The sequence below is a fragment of the Cervus elaphus genome, chromosome 30, assembly GCF_910594005.1.
Source record: "Cervus elaphus chromosome 30, mCerEla1.1, whole genome shotgun sequence".
In the NCBI taxonomy this organism is placed as follows: domain Eukaryota; kingdom Metazoa; phylum Chordata; class Mammalia; order Artiodactyla; family Cervidae; genus Cervus; species Cervus elaphus.
In genome coordinates this window covers 19,544,705-19,572,478 of record NC_057844.1, presented here as the reverse complement: position 1 = coordinate 19,572,478, position 27,774 = coordinate 19,544,705, and the positions used below count along the sequence as shown (strand labels likewise).

The following is a 27,774-nucleotide window of genomic DNA, read 5'->3' as shown; positions in this document are numbered from 1 at the left end:
CAAAGTCTCCGTGGCACCTGGGGAGCAGCGTTTGCCCACCGTTGGAGACTGCAGACAGCTCTTTCCTTATCTTTTAGCGCTGCTTAGTCTAAGGCTGTGGTGACCTTGCCCTCTCTCTACTGTCCCCAAAACATATACACTTACATGGGGTCTGTGCTGTTCCCAGGCACAGAGTGCATACACACACACACACACACACACACATAAAAACAAACCCCCCTCCCACATACTGAGGGAGCAAAAGGCCGAGCTGTTCCTCACGTCCAGTCCTTTGCAGACAGTGACCAACCAAGGTTTCAAAGGACCTGGGGAAGGAGCTGGCTACTGTGGCAGCATTTACTGTATCAGGATTAATGTCACACTGAAATGTTCTATATACCCTATTTAAAATACATATACTTACTGAAGTTTCTTCCTCCATCTCTAAAATGTAAGAAATTCCTTCATCTGATGGCGTTCCTGAGGGTTTAGTCCATTGTAAGGATAACCAAGTAACCCCGGCTTTAGTTAATATAGGACTTGCAGGCATAGATGGGGCACAGCCTGAGGTGTAATATAAGACTTCTTCACTAACACCGCTGTTGAAACAAATGGTTTTTAAGAAGGAATGAAGAAAAGTTAATTTTCTAAAGCCAAAAAACACAGTTTTGATAAATGACATTTTTGGTGAAAAGGATAAATTTGATAATGCATTATAGTCCAATAATGTATCTTTGATGTGATAATAGCTTTATGGTAACTAGGTCAGATACCTAATGATGAACTATTATTTTTTAAAAACTGCCATTTACATAATTAAATTTCTCTTATAGTTTTTGCTAGGTTAGTAACACGGATTAACTGTATCAATAAAGTGATAATAAACTAAGGCAGAATTTTCAGTGGTTAATTTGGACTGTAAATAATTTATACAAATGAACAGTCTAAAATATCTATATTAAAATGCATCTTACCTTGTACCATAATCATTTTTGGCTGATAGTCTAAATTTACAACCCATTGCTGGTGACAGTTTAGTAATTTTAAATTGCTTCTGTAAGCCCATATAACACTGACAAAAGTCTCCATTTCCTTTTCCCTAAAAGAAAGTTTTTATACATCACTGTACATTAATGTAAACAGAAATCCACATTAATTCCTGACAGCAACATATTACTAGTATACATTTAAAGTCATCTTTGTTACATACATGTCATGAATCTCAAGAAAAGGTTGAGATAACACATGCTTTACACAATACTCATTGTTCAGTAATGCAAAATTAAAAAACCAAAGAGTAGGCATCTCTGTATAGCTTCTTGAACTAAACATCCCATTTTAGAGCTGATGGTAATCCTCTGGCTTTTAATAAAAGAAACTCTTTCTGGGTATGGATCCCACAACTCTATGGAGGGACTGGTAGTGGTAGAAATAGATTGATCTTCAACAGATCTTCAACTTAGAATCTTCAACAGATTCTAAGTATCTGACTGCTCTCCTTAACCTATGAAAAGTTCTATGCAAACAGTTTTAAAAAAGGTCCCTCCTATGCATCTTCAAACCACCTGGACAGCTGCTAAACGTGCTTAAAGTAAAGACTTTGATGCTACTACTGATTAGATTTAACACTGAAAAAGTATAAGTAGATAGAAAAACTCCATTATATGTATTAAGATGGGAGGGAGAAAAGTTTGCTGTTTAGGACAAGTGAAGAGTTTTAGAAATTTAAGTGTTATATAACATCTACAAATTTCTCATTTTCTACCCATTACTCTTTATTGTGTGGTAGAGGTAAAGGATAGGGCTTCCCAGGTGGCGCTAGTGGTGAAGAACCCGCCTGCCAATGAGGAGACATAAGAGATGCGAGTTCAATCCCTGGGTCGGGAAGGTCCCCTTGAGAAGGGCATGGCAACCCACTCCAGTATTCTTGCCTGGAGAATCTCTTCAATGAGGACCCCTGTGGGTGGGCTACAGTCCATAGTGTCACAAAAAGTCGAAGTGACTTAAAACACATACACACACACACACACACACACACGTAAAGGGTGGTTAGAGTGACCTCTGTCAGAAAAAAATCTTTAGTATAAATTTGGTTGCTTTGTTCAACTCTAATGTTAGTTTTAATAATGTTTGTAGTTTATTCTATAGAGTTATCTAAATAGAAATTCATATTATCTCTAAACAATGATAATTTTGTCCCCCAGGCCAGCCACCATAGCTCTACCTCTTTTTTTGACACTGTTTAGCGATAATTTCCTGAGTAACGTCAAATAAAGGTGGCAAAAACTGGTAACTTTGACTTATTTTTGCTTGGCTAGAAATGTTTTTATTGTTTAGTGATAGTACTTCACTTAATACAAAACTATCAAATAAGGGATTACTCTTGTATTCCTAATTTGAGTTTTAAATGAAACTGGTAATAAATTTTATCAAATACTTGTCATAATTTATCAAGAAGATATAGTTTTTCTTCTCAGTTGCTCTGATACTGCAACAGATTGCCTGATTCTGTATTCACTTAGAACTTCTGGAATAAAGCTTCCTTGGGTTGCGCCTCATTACTGCTTTAATATATGGCTGGCATTTCCTCTACTCCCTCTGGCCCCTCCTCTCTGCTGCAGTGAAGCAGCAGGGCAACAAGAGAACATGACAAACGACAGCAAAACAAAGTACTAAGTAGTAAAGCCCAGGATGTTTGCTGCGGCAGGCCCCCAAAGATACCCAGGTCCTGACCCCTGGAACACGTGAATATGACCTCAGATGGCAGCACAGGCTGTATAAATGTGGTGAAAAGTCAGGCTCCTGAGATGGAGAGATTATGCTGGGTCATCTGGGTGCATCGTCAGTGGAATTACAAGTATCTTTTCTAGAGGGAGGCAGAGAAGGACCTGAAGATGGTCATGTGATAAGGGCAGCAGGGGGAGAAAAGGCAATCTGATGTGGCCATGAACCAAGTAATGAGGAAGCCTCCAGGGACTGGAGAAGGCAAGGCAATGGGTTCTCTATAGAGTCCCTGGAGTAAGCAGGGCTCAGGTGCCACCCTGACTCTGACCCAGTGAAAGCCATTTTGGGTTTCTGATTTCCAGAATTTTAAGAATAAAAGTGTTGTTTTGAGGTGCCCAGTTTGTGGTAATTTGTTAAAGCAGTCACAGTAAACAAACATGCTTGCCTTTAAGGCTGATGTGAAAGAAAATATTCCATCAAGTTAATTAACCAAGTGATTGCTTTGACGGTTGGTTTAGTTGGAAAAACTAAAACATCAGGAGGTCTGGTCAGTAACATTTTCTAAGAACACCATCAACTGACTCAAGCACCACATGAGATCATTCATATTGTTTTTAAAGAGGAAAAAATTATTAAACAGAAAGGCATTTCTGCCTGAAGGTATACATACATTTTAGACTAATTTAAAAAGTTCAAATGTACTTACCTCATCCCATTCTAAAATAAAACTTTGGATTTTAGAGCCATTGTCACTAGGTGCCTAAAACAAACACCAAAAAAAAAAACCCCCAACATGAGTACAAGTTAGTACTTTCATAAAAGGTATTGGTGATGATCTAATCTAAGGCATCTACTATGCTATAGATGTTCTCTGGGATTACAGATATAGATGTACATCCTATAATCCTTTTAACTGCAGAAAAGAAAACAAAGCAGGAGGCTACTCAGATATTTTTGAACTCTGAACAATCTCTTTTATCAAGAACTATCTTTTATCAGAAGGTTTTATCATCTTTAAGCTTCTGGGATAGATCCTGTCATTTTCATTAAAACTCAACTTATCAACACAGTCTGCAAGTGATACCATGTAATACACTAAAAAGTAAAAGAGCAAGTGTGCTGACAGGAACTCCAAGGGCGCATACTATCTGGATCTCCACTTCTAGGCTCCATGTGTTGACTGCCTAAGACTGTTAATTCATCAATCTGTTAATTTTCAGAGGTGAAAATTTCAGTTCTAGTCATTTTCCCCCAGGATTTGGTCACTCTAGAACTAAAGAATTTCACCTTTATTTCAGAACATGAAAAATTGTATTTTTTCTCCAGGATATTTTTTTTGAGAGCCTATGATAATTTAAATTTTTTTTTCTGTTTTTTTTCCATCCTGTTTTTGGTAATTTCTTTAAAATTTATTTATTTTTAATTGGAGGATAATTGCTTTACAATATTGTGTTGGTTTCTTCCTCCAGGACTTTTGAATGTATTCCTGGATATCCACATAGATGAATATCTGTTTATAATTATTATAGCCTAGAACCTGATTCCATTTTCCAAGGTTATCAGTGGTATAATTTTAACAGTGTATTCCCCTAAATGCAACTACTATGCAATTTGGAAAAGACTGTACTTAATTTTATTCAGAAATTTACCAAGACTTGTGTTACGATTTCAGAAAATCATGTCACCAATGACAACAATGCCTGTTTTATCTAGGATCCAATTCTATCTAGTGTCTATCCACTTTATTACATCTTCTTGTGTAATATTGGGTCGAAATAATTATACACTAAAAAAAATATAAAGAAACTGCCTTTTGATGCAGGAGATGTAAGAGACGTGGATTTGATCCCTGAGTTGGTTAGATCCCCTGGAGGAGGGCATGGCAAACCACTCCAGTATTCTTGTCTGGAGAATCCCATAGACTGTTCATGGGGTTGCAAAGAGACATGACTGAAATGACACAGCATGCATTCTATTAGAAATAATTTTATTCCTCCTTTATGGCATCATATTAATATTTGGGTTAAGTTATTATGAATCTCATTTTAGGATAAAATTCAGGATATAAAGGTGTTACTACAAAATATAGAAAGCAGTCTGAGAAACACATTGCAGTGTCATCACACATTCAGTGTAAGGACTGCTAATTATAAGCCAATCTTTTCTGTTATATTTATGTTACATAAATGTTATATTTTTCTGTTTCTGTTTAGTTTTATGTTTCTGTTATATATATGTTATATATAACATATAATTTATTTGTAACAATGTTTCTGTTATATTTATGTTACATTTATATTTGTGTTATGTAAGAAAAACTAATAAGAGTGTTATTTTAGGATACAAGGAACAAATGCCTATTTAATATACCGTGAAGAGCAGAGCAAGTTAGCTTAAACCTCTTTTTGTCTCCGAAAACAAATGAAGTTTAATAGTACAGGGAAAAAAAAAAAAGGAAACAAACGTCCAGTCGGAAACACTCTACAGTCTTACCTTCCACTGCAAAGTGAGTGAGTTTTTGGTCCGATTGGCTATCCTCGGTGGGTTAGGTATGTCAGGTTCACAGCTCAAGGTGGTAAAGGTTTCAGCTTCGGAAGGCGTTCCCTTTATAGAATTGTATTCTGCCTGGACTCTATGGTGATAAAATAAATAGTTTTATCCTGCAGAATCACTGTCCTACCATTCTATAGCATCACCTTTAAGTATCTGCAAGTCAGTAAAGTGCCCTCTAAATGTTCTATCGAGAAATATGCATATCAGAAATAAAGGGTAACCCTTAAAAAAAAAGAAAAATAGAATAAACCAGTGGCTTTCATATTTTTCTAACTGCTCAAAGTAAGAAATACATTTTAAACTATGACTGTCTCTGCAATATGTATCTATACATATGCGCACATATACGTCACACACACACATACATGAACACACACAACAAAAGTAGTATTCTGAAACAATATCCTTAATTGGGTAATATACTGATATTTTCTATTCCATTTGATTATATTTAATTAAAAAAATTCTGACTATAACCCACAAAATTAATTTCATGATTCAATGGTGGTTACAATCCACAGTTTGAAAAATATTAGGTTGGATAATACTTAGGGTTCATCCACAGAGAGTATAATTGAAGACAGTTTAATAGTTTAATAGGATAATCTCAAGTACAAGTGTTCTTTTTAAAAATAGGTGACTGAATAAACTGTTATATGAGTCCCAGCTGGGGAGGCCCTATAGTCTAAAAAAATAATTTTGTGAAATCATAATAGAAGAACTGTGCAGAGTAAAACAGTAGTATCTAAGCTATCCCAACTAAATGTTACGAAATTCTAAGTTTTAATATTCCAAACTCTTACAAAATAGGATGGAATAAATATACATAAGTGGCAATTATTATTTATGATTTTGCTTTGTAAAAATTTCAAAAGCTGGCACAGTCTTCCAGGGCTAAATCAGGTATTACAGATATAGTGTACATATTATCTGTCAATTCAGTTTCAGTTCAGTTGCTCAGTCGTGTCCAACTCTTTGTGACCCCATGGACTGCAGCACGCCAGGCCTCCCTGTCCATCACCAACTCTCGGAGTTTACGCAAACTCATGTCCATTGAGTCGGTGATGTATATTCATTCTAATCCCTAGGTCCTACAAACCAGGCCATTTACCTTCAATATAACATTTGAGTTAAATGTTTTTTTGGGGAATGTGTTGATAATTATAGCAAAAGAAAAATCAAAATCCACAAACTCCATGTTTTTAATCCAAAATTAATACTGAAACTATATTCTAGACTTTTAAGGAAATCATTAAAAACAAACCCTATGCTACAATATATCACATAAAAGTAGCATATAGGAATTCCTTACTTTGCATGGTAATCTGTAGCTGGTTTGAGATCATTTAAAGTGACACTGGTTTCTTCTCCTCTGGGGGGAAAAAAGGTAACATATCATTATTTGATAAATATAGCATTTTTAGAGAATGTGTGTTATGTATACTACAGTTTGTGGTATTTTATGAAATTATACTGCTTCTAACTTTCCCAACTGTAACCACATTCAGACTGTATCAATAAGCAATTTGCATATTTAGGATATATGCCACACTTAGGTATGTACTTGCATAACACGTGTGCTAAGTAAATGGACTGTATATGTAAGACTTTGTATGTGTATGTGTGTGTGTGGAGTTAGGGTAGATATTTAGCTTAACTGAAGAAATGGAACCATTTTCAGTTACTGGCATATAGTTAAAGTAACACATGTGCTAAGTAACACATGAAATCAAAACTGAAATCAAAACTATCAAATTTTTACAAGGAGTCTGCCACTATTGGATTTTATTTAAAATATAATGTGGAACTTTATTTAAAATGTTACAATTTAATGAGTAGGTTTCTAAAAAGTGAATCACAATTTAAGGTAAAGCATTTTTCGTAGCCACTATTACATTTTCAAATATAATAGCACATATTTTCTTAAATAATTATTTGCTACCACTATTATTTGGGCATGTAGTCAACAAGTTAGCCTGTTTTCTCTTCCTTTTCTTTTAAATCACTGTTCTCTATTCCATTTTCTTCAGTCAAGTTTCTCTCCTCTCTACTTAATGGATTTCTTCCTCCCATCCCCCTCTCACTTTCCTTCCAGGTATCCTATTTCTCAAATCAAAGCCAGTGAATAGTATGAGAAAGGAAACACGTCTCACTGATGGAAGGACACCTTACTGAATCAGGGCAGTTGTAATAGCAGCCTCAGAAAGAGACTTTAATTGGTGCAGGATAACGAGATGACTGAGGTTGACTAATGTCCCTCTTGTGCTCTCTGGTCAGGCTGCAAATGGAGATAAATTCTTTCCCTTAGGAAGCAGTCATATCAAACTAGAATAGCCGCTAACACAAAAAAGAAAGCTTTACTTTGATGGTCCTTTACTCTCTATTTACCCCATAGGTAGGTTTGCTCTTTTAAGAAAATGAAATACAATACACACAAGGGAGTCTCCAACAAAGAGGAGGAGACCTTGTTACTAGATGACAGTCACTGAAGCAGTTTCACTTTCCTTTCTTCCCCACACTAGCTATTTTTTTTAGAAAATACACCAAGAAGGTTGATTTATCCAGTGTTTTGTGTTAATAACGATCATTCAAATGGCTAACCACGTCCTGCTTTACAATCTTTCTGGTAAAGTTACATAACAGTAATTGATTTTACTCTTTTTCACCAGAATAAACAATTTCTATATGACCAATAACAGAAAAATAATTTATTTTACAGCTGTCAATCACAAAGTCACAATTTTAGCCACTGACACTTTCTGTTTGTTGGGGTATAATACACTTTTGAACCAAGAAAAGAGAACTATGGCATTTTCAACACACAAATGAGGAACAATGGTACTAAATTCACTTCACAATAGCACATGAGGTTGCATATGTAAGAATGAAATCCAACTCCCTAGAAGAGCAACAGCGCGTGAGTTCACAATCTAAGAGTTCTCCATTTCTGGTCCTGGCTTCTACATACTACAATTTATATTTACGTCTCAGGAATGTGTGGATAGTGAAATATCTATCAGGGAGCCTATTGAAAAAAAAAAAGCTGAATGTGGCCAATGAAAGTGAATTATTCCAAGGGAGTTGTAGACAGAAATGTGAACCAGCTGGCATATGGACTATTTACATTGAAATCAGTATCACTGGTCAACTTATAGATTCAAAATAAAAGCATGAAGAGGGAAAGCAGCACAGAATTAGTATTAAGCTCTTTATGATAAACCATTAACTTACATAACGGGAAGGAGTAAAACAAAACAAATACCTACGCAAAAACACTTTTGTATTTCCCATCTTTTCCAGTGCTTGAGACCAGAATTTCATAACCATAGAGCTCTGGTACAGTAGTCTCATCTGTTTCACCATTTATGAGGCTGGAAGGTGGTGACCAGGTAAGAACTACTGTCCTTGCCTGGATGTCTGAGGCCTGCAAAAACATAATATTTAAAAGCTCTCTGAAACAACTGTAATGTGCACAACAAACAGCACAAAATCTAATACGGTTTCAAGATTAGATAAAATTTATCTGTAGTTACTTACATAAAATGACTCACCAATAGAAACCTGCCCATTTGTAAATGAGATACAATTTGCCATGAAAGGGCAGATGGGTTCGACAAAGTTCAAAGACCATTTTTTGGGCTGTTTAAAACGATTAGTGTAAACATCATATACAGTTGAAAGAATGGCAGAAAAAACTCACTTGTAACATACTTGAAAGGATTCATTTCCTCACTTTAGAAAGTGTCTAACAATAAGAAAAAGACCAAAACCTTAAGAGAAAAATGAGCAAAAGACTGGGACTGTCCAAAGAAATATAATTGAATTGTATTTAAAAAATAAAAATATATCTAACTACCTTCATAATTAAACAATCTGTACAGAGCATAACTTTCTCTTTTCATTTGTGTAAATTCTGAACTGAGAAATAAGACCTCACCATTTCAGAAAAGTTTATATTTCTTTTAATTACTAGTGAAGAACTCTTTGGGGTCTTAATGGGTCTAAAAATTCAGTTTGTATGAGCATTTTACTTAATATTAATCTTGTATCTGATGGAAATATTTTTCCTATCAGAATGATAGCCTTTATTTAGGCTATTTTAAAACACACAGAAGCTTTTCAGATGGCGCTAGTGGTAAAGAACCCGCCTGCCAATGCAGGGATGCAGGTTCGACCCCTGGGCCAAGAAGATCCCCTGGAGAAGGGCATGGCAACCCACTCCAGTATTCTTGCCTGGAGAATTCCATGGACAGAAAAGCCTGGTGGGCTAAAGCCATAGGGTCACAGAGTTGTACACGACTGAAGTGACTTAGCACGCATGCATGCAAAATACACAGAAAATTTTATGTAGCCAATTTTGCTGTCATACATTTTTCTGATTTCTTCTATTACATCTACACACAAATAGCATTGGGAAATATTAACTTTCTTCTATGGTTTTAACTCTTTTTGCAACTGGAGTTAATTGGATGTATTTTACATGGAAATAACAAATTTTTTTCTTTAAATGATAATCAGTTGTACCTACACTCTTCGTTAGATCTTTGCCCGGTTCAGTGATTTTGAATGACATTGAGCATATACTAAAACCTTGTTTAAAAAATGAATTGCTGGTTGAGTATTCTGCCACACTGATTAACAGCCTCACTCTCCTATGTCAGATCTGTACTGATCTATTATTACAGATCTCACATTCCTTACGTATAGTTAAATTGGAAGTAAGCCCTGAACCTACCAAAATCCTATGTGAATATCCTAAATGTAAATGTCAAGAAAATACATGCGATACTTACCACTGGTTTGACAATGTTGGAAAGAAGTGCTTCAAAAGCTTTAGTTTCTTCATCTTTTTCTTAAAAAAAAAAAAAAGAAAAAAGAAAAAAAAATTTTTTGGGGGGAAATTAAAAAAAAATACAACTTAAATGCAATCATCCTGCTCCCTTCAAAATATGTCTTCTAAAACATGTAACAAGAGGTTGGAATTTGAGAATTTTATTTTCTAGTTTCTACTCCTTAGTTCATATTCAGCAGTTTGTGGCTTTTACAAACCTTGTGTGGACTATTTACACTGAAATCAGTATCACTGGTCAACTTATAGATTCAAAATAAAAGCATGAAGAGGGAAAGCAGCACAGAATTAGTATTAAGCTCTTTATGATAAACCATTAACTTACATAACGGGAAGGAGCAAAACAAAACAAATACCTACGCAAAAACACTTTTGTATTTCCCATCTTTTGGGAAGGTTTCTTTTTTGTGTTTAGTCTTCTAAAACATGTAACAAGAGGTTGGAATTTGAGAATTTTATTTTCTAGTTTCTACTCCTTAGTTCATATTCAGCAGTTTGTGGCTTTTTAAGGAACTTATAGAGTTCTTTTGCCTCAGTTTCTATTTCCCTTTTAACCTTAATAACTAGTTATAGTACCACTATATATATCCCTTTAAAAAAATAAAGTATGCTCTCTCTTAAAATCCTTATTTGCCAATCTCATACCTCTTAATGACAAGTTAACTAAGCATTTGTTTCATATATGCCTTAATTGTGGTTCCCAAAATAGGAATATAATTGACTAGACCATAACCTAAAACCACCGCTGAAGTATCTGAAACTTTAGCTTAACTCCTCTGAAACATCAGTGCTGAAAAGAATGATCAGAAGGTCTCAAAAATATGGGAGAACATTTTAATAAATGTTTATATTACAAGCCAAGAGGCTGTTAAAGCACTAAATGGATGGGAAATAAAAATTTTAAAGAAAAGGAAGTAGTGCTCAGAGTTCATATGGTGGAAGTCACAGGTTAGAGGAAGGATCTAAGGGAAACAGAAAAGAACTTTTGAACAAAGAAATGGACAAGACTCTATCCTAACTATAACATTTATAGAGTATATAAATGGATTGGTGAACTACATAACTAGTTGCTATCAGGGACCTGTATAAGAAGAAGCTGGGAAGAATAAGAGTTTTGATTAAAAATCAGTTTAGCATTATTTAGGTTCAGAAAGAAGAAAGGAATCTGAATGAACTTTGAGTTTTCCTATCAAACAAATTTTTCGTGGTTAGTAAAATTTATGATATAGGTGTAAGTATTAATTGAGCTTTCCCAAAATGTAAAAAGAAACACCCTAGTAACAATTCAGGTTCTAAAACTTACTCCTCACATTTAGACAGTGTTATGCTACCAATCTACAGTTTATGTGAAGCATGATGAAATGACTGAAAAGTCAGACTATACTCTTAGTAGGTTAAATGATGATAAAAAGACAATTAGAATATATTATTATATATTAAATATATATATTATATATTAAACGAACATATATTAAATAGTTACCTTCTATTTCTGTATCAATTTGTGCACCACCTTTCCCCTTTCCTGACTTATTCTTCACTGATCCTGTGTTTGTACCACTAGCATTCTGCCCTTTTGTAAGCCCATTATGTTCACTGATAGGAGAAGGGCATTTCTGGGGTGATGATGGTGGACTGCTCATCTTATCTTTCTGTGTTCCTTGGCGATCCTTTAATTTTTTCTGCAAACGTTCATATGTTTTACTAGATCTTTCATCTCTAAAGTTGGACCTTCCATGTGAAGAGTGAGCATCTAAGAAGAAATAAAATAAAAATCATTTAGAAAAGGTCATTTTCTTCAAACACATTTATGGCATGAGAAAAGAGTAGGAAGTAAATTATCATTATATTATATAAAACTTATAATTCAAAGAAAAATCTTGCACAACACAAAGCTATTTCTGTGTCTCCACTAACTAAAGAGAACCAAGCTTTATGACTTGATTATAATCTTACAGATATTTCTTTCCTTCCTCTTTTCTCAAGTATTAATCTCCATAGAAATAGCTTGGTCCTAAGCTATGACTGTCACAGGAGGGGAATAAGACCTGAACTGAGCTGTGTAGAGTTCTTTTATTCTTTTGTAGCCATTAATTTTAGCATCTCTTTCAACTTCAAACATCTCTGAATAACAATGTATTTTAACAATGTACAATAGTAGTATATTGTAATAGTTAAGATTTTTCTTATAATTTTCTCACATTTTAAAAAACTAGGTCATAATTAGGAGTAAAAAAAATGAAAGAGACTGATTTGTAGTATAAACTCTTGCTATCAAAAGTATGTTCATTGGGCTACTGCACAAGACTTACCTGGGAATTTGTTATTTGTTAAATGCAGAAAACCAAACCACACTCAAACCACACTCAGACCTACAGAATTAATATGCATTACTTGAGCAATAGAAATAAGTTTGAAAAAAATGTAATATATGACATAATATGTAATATATCTACTACTTGCAGGCTGTGTTGCATAATTTAAAATCTGTATTTAGAGTTATTTCTTCTACAAATTTACTAAGCTTGAATGACAAGTACTGATTAAGTGCGAGGAAAACAGCGATGAAAAAAACAGATTCAGTTCTTCAGGGGTTTACAGTTAAATAAGGGAAAAAGACTTCTAAATACACACACACAAAAATCAAGTTGTGTTCAGTTCTGTGAAAGAAACAGGTTTCAGAGATTGACAAGGAAAGGTAATGGGAAGATCTCTGAAAGCTAAAATCTAAAACAAACAAACAAACAAAAAACCCACAGCAGCGGCAGCTTGCATGCAAAGTGGGGAAGAGTACTTCTGGGAGAGAGAATACCATGTGTAGAGGCACTGAGGTAAGAAAGAGCTTGGCTCTGAAAAACCAAAGGTGGGAACAAGTAAGACCAGGCAGACGGAGGCCAGAGCAGGATCTTGCCCAGGGCAGCGGCTGGCAAGCAGGTCCAACTGTGGCCCCCAGGGGTCGTCTGGCAGCATCCAGAGATGCTCTAGTTGTCCTAGCTGAGCTGGACGAGGGTGAGGGGTGGAGCTGTCTGCTGCTGGCGTCTAGTGGGTAGAGGGCGGGGCTCCTTCTAAACATCCTACAAAGCCAGTCCTGACCTCCATGGAAAGACTCATCCTTGTCCAAAGATCAAAGTGTTGAGGTTAAGAAATTCTGGTCAAGGGGAAGGGTTTAGGATTTTATTCTAAATGTAGCGGAAAGTCACTGAACTCTATTAATTAGAAGAATGGTCTGATTTGTATTTTATTTTTTTTTGATTTTTTTTTTTTTTTTATTTGTATTTTAAATGACTCCTCTGGCTGAGCGTGGGTGGTTGCAGGCAGGAATGACAGCAGAAAACCAACTGGAAGGCTGCTGCTGCAGATGTCCTGACAAGAGGTGATGGTGGACGAAGTCTGAGTAGCAGTGGAGAAAAGCAGTCACATCTGGGAATCTTCTGACAGTATATACCAACTGACGTGGGGGTTCAAAGAGGAGGAATCAAATTTGGTCATCTGGTTTTCACTTGTGCAAACTGAGTGGACAGTGGTACCATCCATGGAGATGAAGATGACATAGAAAATCAAGTTCCATAATTATGTTTTAAAATACTATAACTGAGATGTATGAGACACTTAAGTGGAACTATCAAGAAGGCAGTTAGGGGAGTAGCCTGGTGGCCTAGTGGTTAGGATTCCAGAGTCCAGGCTTTTAATACCATGGCCTGGATTTAATCCCTGGCTCAGGAATGCAGCACAGTCCAAAAAAAAAAAAAAAAAACAAACCACAGACAGAAATAAAAGCCTGGGACTCAGAGGAGAGGTTTTTGACTGAAGATACAAATTAAAAAAAAAACTGTCAGTCTATGGATGGTATTTAAAGCCACAGGAAAGAGTAAGATAATTATGTTGTGTATATGTAGCTGTCTATTCTTCCCAACAATTTATTAACTCCCTGAGGGCAGAGATTATGTTTTGTTTTTTCCCCCCAGTTTCTTACAGAACCTAGCAATGTTAGTGGCATCAGAGGCTTCAGAATTTAACAGTAGCATGATCATTCCTGGCTAAAAAATTTCCTCAGAGAGCAGCAGAACAGACAAGTAGACCTCTTGTTTGAATGTGTCCCCAATGAATGTTGCTGCACGATGCAAGGTACTTTCCCTTTCTGATTTCTGTTTACTCACCTGCCTTGAAGGGTGGGCATGAAGATGAAGCATTTAACATGTTTTTTAAAGTTAATTTTTACTGGAGCATAGTTGATTTACAATGTTGTGTTAGTTTCTGCTGTATAGCAAAGTGAATGGGTTACACATATACATATATCCACTCTTTTTTAGATTCTTTTCCCACATGGGTCATTACAGAGTACTGACTAGAATTCCCTTAACACAGCGTTTGAGTGATAGAAAATTATTGTGATAGTGACCATTTGTTTTCTTTTATATAATGTGATAATAGCACCTATTACATCCAAGCAAAGAACAGCCAACTCCACAAAACAAGAATACTTTCTAGATGTCTTACCTACATCTCCATATACTTGTGAAGACTGATACTGTGGCATATACTGTGTTGCCATGTCTCCAGCTCCGGTTACTGGTGAGTACATGTGGCGCGGTGGGGGGGGCATCATGGCTGGGACAGGAATGAAACCGGGCAGGGGAGGGTGTGGAGAGCGATGGATGACTGTGTGACCACCAGGGTGAAACTCTGGTGCCTGAGGAACCACCACAACTCTTCGAACACCATTGTCTTCAATAACCTATAAAATGAGCAGTAGATTAAAGGTTTCTTCCATAGGACGTAAGCAGTTTTTTCCAGATATGTGAGAGGAAGAATTGTTACACCGATTAGAAGTTAATTAAGAAATTTTACAGAATCAACATGAAAAGATTTTATTAAATACATTACATACATATGAATTAGCGCTGAACAACATGAAGTTGTTTTTGTTATACAATACAATATAAATCTTAAAACACTGACAAGATTAGCTAAATAATAATATACACAGTGAGTTATGATATTAGGTATTTATCTTAGGTGTGACATGCATTTAGTGATACAGTAAAAATGTAGTAATGGGACCAAGTGTCTCAAGGGACCTTCTGGTTTCAATATAACAGGGTCAGGAATTTCTTTTTTGTGGGGTAGGGGAAAAATAAGATATGGAAAGAACAGAAACTGTGAAATAGCAATGGGGAAAAAAACTGGATCCAAACTCCTCAGATCAACTGCATATTGAATTTAGGCATAAAACTCTTAGGACCATGACCAGAACAATTCTGATAGTTGAAGATCCTGTCAAGGCAGGCAAACACCTCATATATTAACTCCCAGTTAAGGAAAATATCTGCAGCTCTAAGTCTTAGAAATCATACATTTCTACACAGGGGTCATGCTGTGGAAAAATATTTTTAAAAATGACAGATATACTCCCTTTGAACCTCACTGGAACAACAAGAACATATAGGAAGGACTAAAAAGATACAAGATTTTACCTTAAAATTAGAAATCCTTCTATGAGAAGAGTTCTTTATCTTTCAGACTTAAATAATTACTACTGAAGTATAACAAACATTTAATAACAAAAAATGATTAAAATGTAAAGCAGTAACTTAAAGACAAATCCTAATATTTTCACATTTTACTATGGAAGAATAAGTTTTACTACACCTAAATGAACAGCAAATTTAGTTTATAAACATACGTGCTTGGTAGGGATGTTAGAAAACACAGTTACTTGGATACAGATAAGCCTAACTTACAAATAAATTACTGCTTTAGAAAGAATATAGTTGCTATTAAATAGGCTATTAAACTAACTTTCTCTGCTGAAGTGTGAGATGACTTGTGAGATAAGACAGAACCAGAAGAGCAAATGAATCACTGGTATAGGAGACTCTAGGTATAGACTACGTTTGTTTCCAGCACAATGGAGACCTCATATCCCATGTCTCCCTATTTAACCCAGGTCTGGATTCAAGCCTGGACAACTGCCTATGACTGGTGGAAAGAACGTCCTATCTGGAACCCTAGCTGAAGATAATCTGGAATCTGTTTAGCATTTTTCAGCCTCCAACCTATAGGAAAGGACCTGAGAGGAAGTCTGAAATGGATTTTGAGTGAGCCAAACCGCAGTGTCTGCCATTAACGTACCATTTCCACCTTTATCAACTGTCTGACTCACAAATCTTAAATGCCCCCCACTGCTGATAGGATTGCATGGTACATACTCTTCAACCTAGCATTCCATATAGTTCCAACCTCTCATTATAGCTATTATCTTTCTTCCACACTAAATTCTGAACCCTTCATTCCAGTCAGGCTGGTATACTAAAATACCTATCTTCATCCTTACCTGCATATTTCTTTATCTTGTACTTTGGCTTATGCCATCTTCCCTCCTCATTTTACTTTCCCCCAGTCTATATCTATGAAAGTTCCATCTATCCTTCCAAATCTAGCACTAACCACCTCCATTCATTAAAAAAAAAATTTGTTTTTGAACAAAAAGATAGAGGTAATTTAGCAGAGAAAAAAACAGTGACATGTTTGTGTGGGCACACACACTCACAGGGGTGGACAAACATGACAGCAAAAGTAAATTATTTAGCATGCTGGAAGGTGATAAACACTATGGAAAAAAACAACGCACCAGGTAAGGCGGATCATAAGTACCGCAAAAGGGGAACAGTTGTAGTATAAAAGAATGATCAGGATAGGCCTTATTGGCAAAGTGAAATTTGAGCAGAGATGTGAAGGAATTGAAGGAATTAGCCAGGCAAAAATCTGAAAGACTGTTCTGGGAAGAGGGAACAGTCAGAACAAAGCCTTTAAAGTAGGAGTGGCTAGGAGGAAGCCAGTGTGACTGGATCAACATAAAGGAGGAGAAAAGACAGAAGCAGATGAGATCAACAGATACAAAATGGTAGAGATGATGGCCAAGTCAGGCAGGTTGCCCTATATAGGCTATTAAGGACTTACATGTACTCAGTGAAATGGAGGACCATCACAGAAACAAGTGGTTCTCATCAAGGGGTGATTTTACTCCTTAGAGCAACAGTCTCCAACTTTTAGGAGGACTGGTTTTATGGAAGACAATTTTTCCATGGACTTAGGGTAAGGATGGTTTTGGAATGATTCAAGCGTATTACATTTATTGTGCACTTTATTTCTATTATCATTACATTAGCTCCACCTCAGATCATCAGGCATTAGTTCCTAGAGGTTGGGGACCCTTGTTGTAAAGGACATTTGGCAGTATCTGGAGTCATTTTTAGGGCTTCCCAGGTGGCACTAGTGGTAAAGAAGCTGCCTGCCAACGCAGGAGACATAAGAGACACAGGTTCAATCCCTGGGTCAGGACGGTCCCCTGGAGAAGGGCATGGCAACCCACTTCAGTATTTCTGCCTGGAGAATCCCCATGGACAGAGGAGCCTAGTGGGCTACAGTCCATGGGGTCACAAAGAGTTGGACACAACTGAAGCGACTGAGCATGCTTGGAGTCAGTTTTGGTTGTCACACCTGGAGTTGCAGGTACTAACTATTAAGTGAGTAGAGGTCAGGGATGGCGCAAATGCCCTACAACACAGAGGACAACCCCCCCAAAACAAAAAATTATTGGCTTACACTGTTTATGGTGCCAAGATTGAGAAGTCCTGATATACCCTTACGTTTAATAGGGTTACTCTGGCTGCTGAGTTGAGGATAGATTGTAGGGCAAAGCCAAAAATGGGGAGATCATTTAGGAAGTCATTGTAGAAATCTAGGCAGGAGATGGTGGTGGCTTGGACCATGGTGGCAGCAGTGAAGGTGGTGAGAAGTTGCCCACATTCTGCATATCTTCAAAGGCAGAACAAGATTAGCGGATAATTCCACTGGAGAAGTGTGAAAAAGTTCTGGAGTGATGGTATTTCACCAACAGTGAAAGGGAAAGCTATAGGTTAGAACAAGTTACTTTAGCAGAGTAGGGAGAAGATCTGGAGTTTTAGGTTTTGCACATGTAAGTTTGGTAAGTCTGTAAGTGGAAATGTTGAGTAGGCAATTAGATAATAGTGGTCTGCAGTTCCAGAAAGATAGGAAAGGACAAACAATAAGGCAGGAAGAAAACTTAAAGAGTGTAGAGTCAGGAAATTTGGTTAAGTATACCAGGGAGAATGGATCGATTTTGTTAAGTGTCGCTGATAGGTTCAATAAGATGAAGACTAAGGACTGACCATTGGATTTAGCAATTTGGAAGTCATAGGGACCTTGATGAGAGCAGTTTTAGCATAATCATAGGGGCAAAGCCTGAGTGGAGTGGATTTAAGAGAGAAAGTGGGGAGGAAAATTAGAGAGCTAAATTTTCTCACAATTTTGGAAAGTTTTCCTGTAGAAGGGAATACGTAGGGTGGTAACTGACAATAGAAAAGTCAAGCAGCTTAAAAAATCTGTTGCTGTTTTTAGTGGGAGCAATTACAACATGCTGATATACTAATGAGCATGATCCATCAGAGTAAGAAACTGATGATGTAGGGGAGAGAGAGCTAGAGTAATGTCCTTGAGCAGGCAAAAGGAGAGGACAGTCAGGACTCCAGCTGGGGCACAGGATTTAGACAGGAGCAGAAAAGTCTGTCTTTGATCTAGATGAAAAACAAGTACAGACTGATGAAATGAGAAGGTAGAGAATGTAACTTCAGATGCTGATAAGAGATGTGGGGTTAGGAGTCTGTAGTTTCCTTGATTGCTCTCTGTGAACCCTTTCCTTAGATACCAGAATTTCAGTATTATCTCCTTCCTATCAATTCTATTGCATTTATTCGCTATCATCTGTTTGGTATCCCTAACACTGTAGTATTTGTTAATTTTCCAACATTTCTTACTCTATAATTTAACTGTAAATTTCTCAAGGGACATGTGTGAACTATTTAATCCTCAAAACAATGCTAAAATTGGTAGCATTATTTTTTTCATTTTTTTAGATGGTGAAACTGAGGCATAGAGATGTTAAATAACTTGCAAGGTCACACAGGCAATAAATGGAGGAGCTAGTAACTGAACTCAGGTAAGCTGGCTTCAATTCCATGTTCTTATTCATTTTGTCAGCACAGAATCCACAAATACTTGCCTCTTAGTGCCTTTTCAAATTTCACAAACACAAGTGAGATCTCATCAGTTAAAAAAGAAATGGCTAAACTGCTTATGAAATTAAAACCACTTTTCTGCTGAAAAAGAACATTTCAAATATAAAGATAAGCTGAGGGAAGGGAGGCTGGAGAGTTAATTGTTTTAAAAGGTTGTGAAATGAGTACAAGAAACCTGATTTATAATAGTCTGGAAGCCCTGAAGAGGGGGAACTCTCATGCACTACTGTTTGCTGTCCCTTACAGACTCTAGCAGGAATCACATTTCCCAACCGGAAGGAAGCTTACTTTATATACCCCAGCTGGAGGAAAGAAAATTTTTTTCCTTGCTTAGTATAGCCAATGAGAAGCTACCACAACTAGCCTAATCAGAAGCAGCTATAACCCTCAACTCTCTTTCCTCCAATGGACTTTGCTCAAAAACCATCCCTTCTCAACTCCCCTCTTTTAAGAATAGTCCTCTTCTTTGTTTTGGGAACTTGCCTATGGTTTGCCGTAGTCTGCATGTCCTGCACTGCAATTTCTCTGCTATTCCTGAATAACATCATTTTGCTGTTAACTATGTATTTTATCTTTAAGGCTGATAAGGTACAGAGTTCAGTTTTGCAAGAAGAAGAGTTCTGGGGATGGATGGTAGCGCAACAGTGTGAACGTACTTAATACCACTGAACCATGCCTTTAAAATAGTTATGGTATATTTTTAATGTGTATTTTACCACAGTTAAGAGAAAACAAAACAAAACAAAACTAAGATATAGAGATTAAAAAAAAAAAAAAAGAGCCAGATCAGGATCAAGAGGGTGTGGAGAACTCCACCACAATAAATCATCTGAGCAGCCAGTAACTTCAGAGTGAGGCCAGAGACCTCTAAACGATCCGCCTAGTTTCTAGCTGCCAAGAAATAGCCAAGACACTGAATTTTACACCAACAGGGTACAATGATGGCAGAGATTAAGATAAAATCAACACGTTCTGAGAAGGAAAAAAAGGTGAAATATAATCCAAATTAGTCTACGCTAAAAAAACGAAAGACAATGAGATAAATGGAAATATCAACACAGTCTGACCACCTAACCACATACACCATGCAATATCTAATTAGACAAAAGCCCTGTTTTGTTTCCTTCACTGAACACAGACATAATTGAAGAGGGGCTGCAGAGAAAGGAGGTTGTATTTACTATCTGATATTTTATATTGTGCTCCAGAATGGATATTCCGTGACAGATCTGTTCTGTATCCTGTTTTCTCCCCAATAACTGGTACGGTACATGTAGTGTATGACAGATGCTCAAAAAATATTTGTTTGATGACTGATATGACCAGAAGTAAATGCTATTAGTTCTACTCGAATCTCCCACCCCCTCTTAACAATAGCCAACTACTGGAGTTTTGTGACTTCTTCAATTCCTACAACCTTTGCTTCCCCACTACTTCTAGCAACCTACTTCTATTGCATCATTCTGAACTACTCCAAATTTAAGCTATTGAAGAGTATTACAGATATTTCTGGCCCTTCATCTCACAGATTCATCCAATATCTAATCAAGCACACAGCAACGTAAGCGACTACAACCTTTCTCTCCAGCTCTTACTGTGTCTCTTCATCCTCATCGAAACCACTAAATCCCCTTTCAGTCTCTTACACTGCTGTCCATCTGTTTGGGTTGTCCTTTCCAGGAGAGACAAAGACTGAGATCAGACTTGTTTGTACAATCTTTGAAAGATTTACTAACCTCACTGGTGCGTGCTGACATAAAGGCACAGTGAAATACCAAGTCCAGCTCAAAGGAGTAATCTGAAACTTTTCATGAAGCTGACACAGGTCCTTTCCCCACATTATGAGATCTACAATCCCCTCCCTGTTAGATACCCTCTCATCACCATAACAACCCACATTCCATAAAAAACAAGGAGCCATTACAGAAAAGCAGAAGGAGGGAACTTTTGGTATTACCTTTCAGGAGTCCCCTTCAGGTTAAGTCTACACTATTTTCTTGATAATTCATTAACTTCATCACTAAAATATCAAGTGTTATTCTGAGCTGCAATGCCCTTAGGGACTACAAGTTGTTATTATTTGCCAGGAAACTAAGTTCCTTCTATACCTGTCACCATATGCTTTCTGTGTCATCATTTGTTTTCACTGTTTTTGTTTACTGTACTGTTTCTCCCTTTGGTGTCTGAGTTCAGCTGGCACATATTTCTGTCTCTATGCAGTAAGTCAAATCGCTCATAAATTTCCCTTTCTTATTTGTTAAACTGTAATAATCAACTTCATTAAGGTTATGTCTAAAATTATGTCTGTAATTAGAGAAAAGGCTAAGGGGAAACATACTAAATGTTTACAAAGAGTATCTATGGGTTATAACACTCAATGGAATTTTTTCCCTACCCTTTTACATGTTTTCCAAGTTTTCCATATAATAATGATCAGAAAAAGTACAACTATATTTGTTCTTTATCACTAAATATATTTCCCATTGGCTTGCTTGAAAAACTAATATTCCTTGACATTTAAGCTTCTGGTGAACAATTACATTTTACTTTATGCGTAAAATTTTAATTGATTTTAGGTTTCCCAATCATATTGCAAGTATCTTACAGTTAATAAAAATTTTTTTAAAATGATGATCCATTTTTCTGCTCCAACAACAAAAGCTATGTAACTAAAAAATTAAGTCTGACTATTCTCATTACTGCTAAGTAGAATGCTGAAGTATCAGAGAAATAAGGTACAAATATAAATTAACAATATCATAGAACTCTTGGATAAAGAAGCAAAGAAAGTATAACAAAATCGGCAATTTTAACGGCAACTTTGGGTTTTGCAAATTGCAAATGAGAAAAACAGAACCAATGAATCCCCAAATTACCTAATATATAATACCCTGTCTGTTATTCTCAAAAATTAAAATATATGTGAATTATTGATAAGTGCATGTCTGAAGTGCTTCTAAACTTAATGGCATTTGTACAAACATAAAAAATGTGAAGGCTGATTTATCCTTGGTAAATCATGATTTCTTCATTTTCACTTAAATCTTGATCTTCATCTAAGATTATTTATCTTTTGAATCTTTCATTTTTCGGCCTCAATATACTCTTTGGTTTGTAGCATGATTGCTTCCTCAGTAGCAGAGCTAGAGAGTCCCAACACTGGATTTTATTTTTTTAATTAAATTTATTTATTTTTAATTGGAGGATAAGTACCTTACAACATTGTGTTGGTTTCTCCCTTATTGGATTTAAATTTTTGCAGTCCTTGCTTGCCTGACCAAATGTTTTAGGATATTTACATTTGCTGAATCCTGTGAGTGTATGTACTGAATTACATGATGGTATAGCAAAAACATTACTTGACCCTCCTTTGATCACTGGCCTTTGACAACAGATACACAGTAGGCAGGGATGGAGTTGATAAAATTGCTGCCCCAAGAGGAGAACAGTGTACAGAAGTCTAAAAAGAGAATGCAGATGACAGCTATTCCTGGATTTAGTGTGTGTGCTCCTTAGTTCCCACTGAGCCAAATACAACATGCACTTTGTAACAGCCATCTACGTGTCTTAATGTTTGGTTCAACTCCCAGCTTCTATCTTTGCTAATATAATTATGTTTGCTTATGTGTCAAATTTTGGACAATTACCAAGCTCTTAGCTGTGCCAAGAACTTGGCTCTTGGTATTTTCTAACATGAGAAATTTTATATGTCAGGCAATAGGGGTTGTACTTCAATGGTGATGTCAAAATGTTAGAATTCATTCTTACACATTAGGTACTTAAATTATTTCAATAATGATGAAACTAGATTTTGTCTTTGGATTAACACTGTGTGCTTAAAAATGATACATTTCCTAGAGACAATGATTATTGTTAAAGTTCATTCACTTATTTGACAAATATTTATGAAATACATACTATATCTGAGTTACTACAGAACAAAAATAATAAAAGGTACCTCCACACACTCAAGGAACTTAAAATCCCATATAAGAATATATAGACACACAATTATAGTATCAGGTATGTATATGTAACTAAAGAATGGTACAAACAACTTGATCTAGGTTCTCAAAGATGGGTAGAATTTCAAAAGGCAGAAATGAGGGAATGAATAACATTCCCTGGATAACAGCATTAAGTAAGCATGTGAGTAGTCATGTTTGGCTGAAAAAATAGATAGGTGATTAGATTTATCAAGAGACGGGTACAGAGACAAACCAGAAAAGAACCGCGTTAAGGCCTTATGTGTCAAGAAATCTAGACCTCACTGAGTGGCCAAGCCAACTAATGAGCACGGAAGTGAAAAAATTAAAGAAGTTATATAGGAAGATTATTTTAGTGGCTCTTGCCCTAAAGATACAGCACCATGGACTTCCTGGTGGGTCCAGTGGTTAACACTATGCTTCCAATGCAGGGGGTGTAGGTTTAATCCCTGGTTGGAGAACTAAGATTCCACATGTTGTGTAGCATGGCAAAATAAATTTTAAAAAAGATATAGAATCTCAAATTGGATGATCATTTGATTGATTTACTAGTATTTATTGAGCCCTTAATACATGACAGGCACTGTACTCAGCACTGAGGAAATAAAGATGAATGAGAATTCTGTATGATCTAGTCTTATGACCTCTCTGACCTCACTGTTTACTATTATTCTGCCTTAAGGACTCAGTCCAGCTGCAACAGCCGCCTTGTTGTTCCCAAGCATGCTCTCATCTTAGGCCTTTTGCACCAGCTGTTTCTGTTTCCAGAATCCTCTTTCCCTGAATAAATGCTTGGGCTAACTCCCAACTGTCCTTCAAGACTTGGTTCAAAGGCACCTTTCCAATGATGCCTAGTCTGACTACCCTATCTTAAAATGTAACTAGCCCTGTTTTCTTTCTTTTCCTCCCATTTTACTCACCACCTAATCCATTATATAATTTATCCATTTATTATGATTACTGTTTCCTTTTCCCCACAAGAATGTAAACTACAGAAGTACAGAGGTCCTTGCCTCTTTTCATTCAAGCAGTGAGAGAGTCCCTAACATATAAGAGCACTCAACACATATCTGTTGACCACTGTTAAACACAGGAACTGTATGAATTCATAATCTTCTCTTCTCAGGAAGGGGAATTTATTAACTAAACAATGTGAAAAATTTGTTCAAAGAGGGATATACATAATGTGCTATGAGAACCCAAACGGAAAGGCACCTGAAAAGGTTCAAGGAAAGTTAATTCTAAAATTGAGAAGAGCAGAAATTTGCCATAAAAATGAAAGGTAGAGAGAACAGCAGAATACTTACAACTGCCTTCAAATAATCTGTCTTAATCATCTTTATGTCACCAGCACCCAATACAGAGCTTGGCACATGATGCCATTCAACATGTTTGTTAAACGGAGCTATGCTAGAGAGAAAAAACAAGGTAATCCTCTTTATGGAGATGCAGAAAGGTCGGAGAAGGAACAACCAGAGAAGTAGGAAGAATCAGGATAGCATTACTTCAAGAAAATCTGGGATAATCTGGGGTAAATCATAGGACTGTTGTTTAGTCGCTAAGTAGTGTACGATTCTTTGTGACCCTACGGACTGTAGCCCGCCAGGCTCCTCTGTCCATGGGATTTCCCAGGCAAGAATACTGGAGTGGGTTGCCATTTCCTTCTCCAGGGGATCTTCCTGACCTGGGATCAAACCCAAGGCTCTTGCATTGGCAGGCGTACTCTTTTACCACTGAGCCACCAGGGAAGGGTCAAATGTTTAGAGGTCAAAGAGAAGAAATCTAGACCTCACTGTCGCTGTTCAGTCGCTCAGTCGTGTTGGATTCTTGGACTGCATGAATCCATGGACTGCAGCACACCAGGCCTCCCTGTCCTTCACCACTTCCCAAAGCTTGCTCAAATTCATGTTCATTGAGTTAGTGATGCCATCCAATCATCTCGTCCTCTGTCATCCCCTTCTCCTGCCTTCAATCTTTCTCAGCATCAGGATCTTTTCTAATGAGTCAGTTCTTCACGTCAGGTGGCCAAAGTGTTGGAGCTTCAGCTTCAGCATCAGTTCTTCCAATGAACAGCCAGGACTGATCTCCTTTAGGATGGACTGGTTGGATCTCCTTTCAGTCCAAGGGACTCTCAAGAGTCTTCTCCAACACCACAGTTCAAAAGCATCAATTCTTCGGTGCTCAGTCTTCCTTATGGTCCAACTCTCACATCTATACATGACTATGTTTTTAACAAATGTTTAGAAGTCAAAGAGGGTTATGCTGAAAAAAGGGCTTTGGTTTGGTGTATACCAGAGAGTAGATTTAGTAGGGTAAAAAAGGCAGGCAGGCTAAGGAGTCAGTGTGCTAAACAAAAGCAGAAATAATGAGCAAACTATTCTTCTGGAAAGTTTACAAAGTACTTTCAAATATGAAAGAAAGTGAAAGTATTAGTCACTCAGTTGTGTCTGACTCTGCGACACATGGACTGTAGACTGCCGGGCTCCTCTGTCCATGGGATTTTCCAGGCAAGAATACTGGAGTGAGCTCCCATTTCTTTCTCCACTTTCAACTATGTTATCTCATATATGTTATCATCTTATCTCACAGTGAGGACACTGAGGCTCAAGGAAGTTGATTTGTCCAAGGCCATGCAGCTAGCAAGGGTTTTAAACAAGATACGGATCCAGCTTTCTGACTCTAATTCTCATACTATTTACATTCTCCCCAGCATCATGGTCCTCCTCTGCTGTCATTCATATAGGGGTAGGCTTCAGATAGTGGCCAGTGAATCTACCACAATAGCCCACCAGTATTTTGGCATAATCAGGGAGGATATAAGAGAGGCTCTGAAGAAAATTCCAAGTATAGGGGCTTTGCTGGTGGCTCAGTAGTTAAGAATCTGTCTTATTATATTAAGATATAACATATTATATCTTAATATTATATATTTAATATAACCAAATATACATTAATTATAATAAATATATATTTAATATATGTTATTATATTAAGACTCTGCCTTATTATAATGCAGGGAACATGGGTTCAAGCCCTGGTCTGGGAAGATCCCACATGCTGCGGGACAACACATGCAGCCTGTGTGCTGCAACTACTGAAGCCTGTGTCCCTGGAGCCCAGGAGTGGCAACAGGAGAAGCCACTGCAAGGAGAAGCCTGCACACAGCAACGAACAGCAGCCCCGCTCACGGCAACTAGAGAAAGCCTGCGTGCAGCAACGAAGACCCAGAACAGCCATAATTTAAATAAATAAATAAATACATCTTAAAAAAATTTTCAAGTATAAATTCAGTGCTAGGATAAGAAACTGGCTACTTCCAAAAAGCTTTTGAAGCAATGAGTGCTGACTACATGCAATGTCAGTAGCAGATATTGACACCTATAGATTTTACAGTTTTACTAAGTTTGCCTGTGCAAATAAGTAAGCTATCCTTTTTTCTTTAAGTCAGAGCTTTGCAACTTGTATGTAAGAAAGAGCTACAGGTGTTTGGTGATACTGATTCTGTCAGCCCTTAGGGTTGCAGGTCTGCAGGTCTAAATTCTCTTGTATAGACCACAATGTGCCATCCAATGATCATGGGCACCTGTGAACAAGTGTAAAAAAGAAGTTGGACGCACTGGCTTGGATTACTTTTAAGTAAATGGCTAATTTTAAAATGTTAGCATGGGTGCCTTTAAACCGTATGATATTAATTATATTATTCACATATCCAAGGAGATAAAACTCTAAAATTAACTCTTGAATATAATTCAACACCCAAAGACAAGGCCAAATGATGAGTGCTACTAACCTAATTTTTCCTCCTTTCCAAATAGCACTGAATGTGCTAAAATATTTGAAATAGATTTACCAAAGATATACTATACTGGGTCATAAGCTTCGGCATCTAAATTTTGTTTGCATTCAATAGCAGCGTTATGATCGCTAACACACACATGTGGACAAAAGTAACACAAAACATACCTGCGGGGCATAGCCAGGAGGCACATAGATCGGAGGCACAGAGCCATTTGGGGACATCATTGGAACCTGAGCAGGACCTGCACAGATCACAGAAGTCACGTGTTAATCCTGGGTTACTTAACGAGCAAAAATTGAAAACAATTTGAATTGCATTTTGAATTCTTCATTTTAAACTAAACCCTTAAACTAATAGTGTATAACCATGAAAAGAAATTCAGATGATTCACCTGCTAAAAAACAGAAATGTTTATCTTGTAAAGGGCACTGACTGCTCTTTACCTACAGTTGTGTTTTTCAAACCTGCCTGGTGATCGTAACAGTCACCTGGGGAGATTTTTAAAGCACACAGGGACTTCTCTGGCAGTCCAGTGGTTAGGACTCTGCACTTGCACTGCAGGGGCTGCAAGTTCAACCCCTGGTCAGGGAGCTAGAGATTCTTGTCTAGTACGCTTACAGTAAATGGGGGTCTTGAATCAGTGTACTTACAAATGTCCCAGGTAATTCCTGTGCAAATTTTGCAAATTAAGTAACACTGACCCAGTGGAAAATCAAACCAAACTTTGCATATAAAATCAATGAAAAATACAAAAGGCAAAATTTGAAAAAAAAAAACAATAGAAAA

At 36.9% G+C, this 27,774-nt stretch overlaps 1 protein-coding gene across 5 annotated transcripts in view; it reads right to left on the bottom strand.

The window, feature by feature from the left end:
* The window catches only part of FNDC3A (fibronectin type III domain containing 3A), a 110,098-nt gene that overhangs the window by 22,425 nt on the left and 59,899 nt on the right, over positions 1–27,774 (bottom strand). For all 5 annotated transcript variants that reach the window (XM_043891635.1, XM_043891639.1, XM_043891636.1 and 2 more), the window contains 10 exons: positions 27,153–27,229; positions 14,603–14,840; positions 11,589–11,858; positions 10,050–10,108; positions 8,523–8,680; positions 6,569–6,628; positions 5,197–5,335; positions 3,410–3,463; positions 954–1,078; positions 404–578 (listed from right to left, as the gene is read on the bottom strand). In XM_043891635.1, coding sequence (XP_043747570.1) covers positions 404–578; positions 954–1,078; positions 3,410–3,463; positions 5,197–5,335; positions 6,569–6,628; positions 8,523–8,680; positions 10,050–10,108; positions 11,589–11,858; positions 14,603–14,840; positions 27,153–27,229 — 1,355 coding nt within the window. The remainder of the gene's footprint in view (positions 1–403; positions 579–953; positions 1,079–3,409; positions 3,464–5,196; positions 5,336–6,568; positions 6,629–8,522; positions 8,681–10,049; positions 10,109–11,588; positions 11,859–14,602; positions 14,841–27,152; positions 27,230–27,774) is intronic.